The sequence below is a fragment of the Lotus japonicus genome, chromosome 3 (assembly GCF_012489685.1).
Source record: "Lotus japonicus ecotype B-129 chromosome 3, LjGifu_v1.2".
NCBI lineage: Eukaryota > Viridiplantae > Streptophyta > Magnoliopsida > Fabales > Fabaceae > Lotus > Lotus japonicus.
In genome coordinates, this window is record NC_080043.1 from 92,771,879 (window position 1) to 92,775,390 (window position 3,512).

General features: G+C 34.7%; 1 protein-coding gene across 1 annotated transcript; it reads right to left on the reverse strand.

The window, feature by feature from the left end:
• Nucleotides 1-990: 990 nt before the first annotated feature.
• Nucleotides 991-2,212, reverse strand: LOC130747497 (uncharacterized). The gene has a single exon (XM_057600447.1). The coding sequence runs from the start codon at nt 1,999-2,001 to the stop codon at nt 1,111-1,113; it is 891 nt and encodes a 296-aa protein (XP_057456430.1). The 5' UTR covers nt 2,002-2,212; the 3' UTR covers nt 991-1,110.
• Between the last annotated feature and the right edge of the window lie 1,300 nt (nt 2,213-3,512).

Here is a 3,512-nt window from a genome sequence, read left to right on the forward strand (position 1 = left end):
TGTAGCGTTTGTAGTATTGTTCAAACACAAGCAGTTTTTAAATTGGTCCAACAATGTAAATTAAACATAAATTTGGCGACCAAGTTGATGTCCAGATATACATTAAGGGACTAAAGTGATGATTACCCATTTTTGAGTGACTCAATAATCAAATTTACGATATTAACTCTACTGCAAAAGCTAGTTCATCTTAAAACCCTACTCCATTAGTATTCAGGTCCAAACTTTGTTTATGATAAGAAGGAATGGGATTCCATGAGTGTAAAGCCATAGCCGTTTTGAACATTGCAGATGGGTGCATACTGTGCTTCTGCAGCAACATGAGCGAGATCAATCTCTCTAGAGACATTTAGACAATCCGAGAAATATTTAGATTTTTGTGGTTTTTTAAAAAAATACTCTTAAAAATAAGAAGAGAGTGAAAGTTAGTATCACTGGCATTTTAATGATATTTTGTAAAATAATTTTTTTAATAAAAAATAAATTAAAGCATGAAAAATATAACTTTTTTAACTTAAAAAAAAGGCTAATAGATAGAAAACTAGTTTAACAATGGTTTACCTTACTTTCTCACTGTGAGAGAGCCTACTTGGAGTTAAATTCTATGTATTATTTCTAATATTTATTGATTAAATAAATTTAATTATTAATTAAAGAAGTTCATAAAACCAATAATTTTTTACTTTAATTAATAATCAACAAAGAAATAACTGATTAAGAAGCTGATTAATTTTGATTTAATTTATCGTGTGGAAAGTAATTCTTGTTATCATATGATAAAAAGACATGACACTTGGGGAGAGAAAGAGATTGAAACTTGATTTAAGAGAGGAAAACAAAACTTTCTTCTTAATTAATTAGGTCTCAAGTTTGAGTTTCAGGAATGAAAAAATTATCCCTGTAAGAGTTAATCTCCATCATAATGTTGAACATTTTCGGCTCAAAAAGAATAAAACATGTTGTCAAACCAAAAAAAAGAAGAGTTAGGAATAAGTATGTTCAAGTCATTTCTCAAACTTTAATCATCGAGTAATAGCAGTACATATTACAATTATCTGTGACAAGATGATACATATTACAAAAAATTCTGGTGCCTCTAGTTGCATTTGGCTAGTGATTGAGGATGTTCAGAAGTGCAACTCTGATTTTAATTAAACGCCTAAACAGTGACTCAAGTCCCTCTTCAAGCTCTTGTATGCAGGATCCTAATCTTTCCAACTTTCTTTGCAAGTCATTGATGTCATCATTTGACTTGTTGAATGCAAAGAACTGTAATGCAGTGTCCACTTTTGTAAACTCGTTCTCAACATCCACTTCTTGTGACATCTTTTTGCTGTTCACCATTAGCTTTGAAACCAAAGACCAGCTGCATCGTTTTGATTGTGTTCCCGAAATGAAATTCAACAGTGACTCAAATATGCAGAAAGTTATCACTTCAACCTCTTTTAACAAGTTAACCGAGGCTGCGGTTTGGTAGTCTTTGTTGGTGGTGATGGAGAAGCTGCTGCTGCATTTGTTTGCATTACTCTTCAAATTTTCCAAGGCTTTGATGATGGCCTTTCTCACCACTTTTCTTGAGGTCAAGAATTTCTTAGCCTCTCCTGCGAGTTGATCCACTTCACCACCCCTTCGTCTTCTTATAATCGATTGTAGCTCACGGATGCACTCTTTTGTGTGCAATAGTCCATCTTTGGTAGCTGAACATGTATCTAGGAGCCTTAGTGAACCATCCAAGAGCTCATTAACCCATTTTTCTTGTTGTTCCTGGATAAGTGCTTCTTGTGTTAGAGGTAGTTGAATCAACTTCTCAACACAGTTGTGTAAATCCTGAAGACCACTTAGTTTGTGACATAACACTTTAGAGGAGGAAATGGAGTCAGAAGCCCCTACTAATCTGGCTAAGTGTTCATTGCATTGGAGAATTACAGGGTGTGGCTTAGAAGGCAAGCTATTAGAACGAGCATGGTTGTGAGTTTTAGAGTTTGATGGAGAAACTTCCATTTTTCTCAAACAAGAAAAGAAAAGGGTGTTGAAGGTGAATATGTGCAGTTGAGTTGCCAATGTGCTATTCTTCCTTGGCTATTGATCAATATATATGGGATAGGAGAAGATAGGAATCTCATCTTAACAAATGCCATTATAAAATAAATGCTAACTTATCTAAATAAGTAATGATACTTGCACATCAAAACAATATAAACAACATACCGACATTTCACTTTCTCAATATGTCTCTTCTTATCACATCACATTATTTATCACATTCATTACTTCTCTATTTTCTCTTTCTTTCTCATTTTAGGTATTTGTCGGGTGTTTGCATTGTGCGGATGTACACTAATCATTACTCTATCTAGATTGGTCTAGACATTATCACAGATATGTTATTTCAATGTCTCCCCCACCATATCTCTACAGCTCATACTCTTCATTTTTGTTTAATAGCTCTATCTTTTCTAATGATTCTGCAATCATGTTTGGCCAATGTTTTTTTTAATGGTTCATTGCATCTTTATTATACATTACACGAGGGGCATTGACATTGCTCTGGTAGTTGCTACTGACATAATGATACCTTGTCGTTTGTAAGGAAATAATTCATCAAGACGTGTGTGCAGGCCCAGGCTAGTTTAACAAAAGCTCCCGCTTACTTGGCATGCATCTCTCAATTCTCATCTACGTGTGCAGGCCCTGCTATAATTCTACCACTTTCAATTATGTGTGTGTTTTAATGCCAGTGTGGATCATGACGTGAAAAGACTTTTATCTCCATCCATATGAAGAGTTACTTTAACTTTTTGTCTTAAACTTAGTGCGAATGTAGTTTTGGGGTCACAGGTATCTAAACATAGCCTAACATGTCCATGGTGATTGGCTTGGGTTTTTGCCCCATTAATATGTCTTTCATAGAGGACGAGGTTTGACGCAACAGTAAAGTTTATGTCATGTAACTTTATAGTCATATCGAGTTGTGAAATCAGTTTCAGGCAAGTAAAACTGTCTATATAAGACCCACAAAATTGATCCGGCCCTCTCCTTGAAACTCGCACACAGCGGGAGCTTCATAGAACCAAGTTTGCTTTTTTTAATATGTCTTCCATATAAAAGGAAACTACTGCATAGTAAAACGATATGAAAGAAATGCAAGTGCTTTGTCTTCTGCTTCAGCTGCAATCAATGAATACTACTACTTTCTGCCTTATTGAGTAGAATTATGTGGAAGGTGCTGAAACATTATTGCCAAATAATTTTTTGTTGACAAGCTAGGTTCTGGCGGTGATAGTGTATTACAGATTTTGCTGTGCTGTCAGTAAGATACTAAGATAGCATGAGGAAAGTGCTTATTGACTGATTTTCCTCCTCATAACAAGAAGACAAGCATCACATTGTCCATTGCATTCAACAAGTGAAACTTGAGTTCATGATTTCTAATTGAGATCAGTAATATGTTTTAATAATAATTCAACAACCAACCTAATCAGCTTCCATATTGAACCAAAACACCAAGTGGG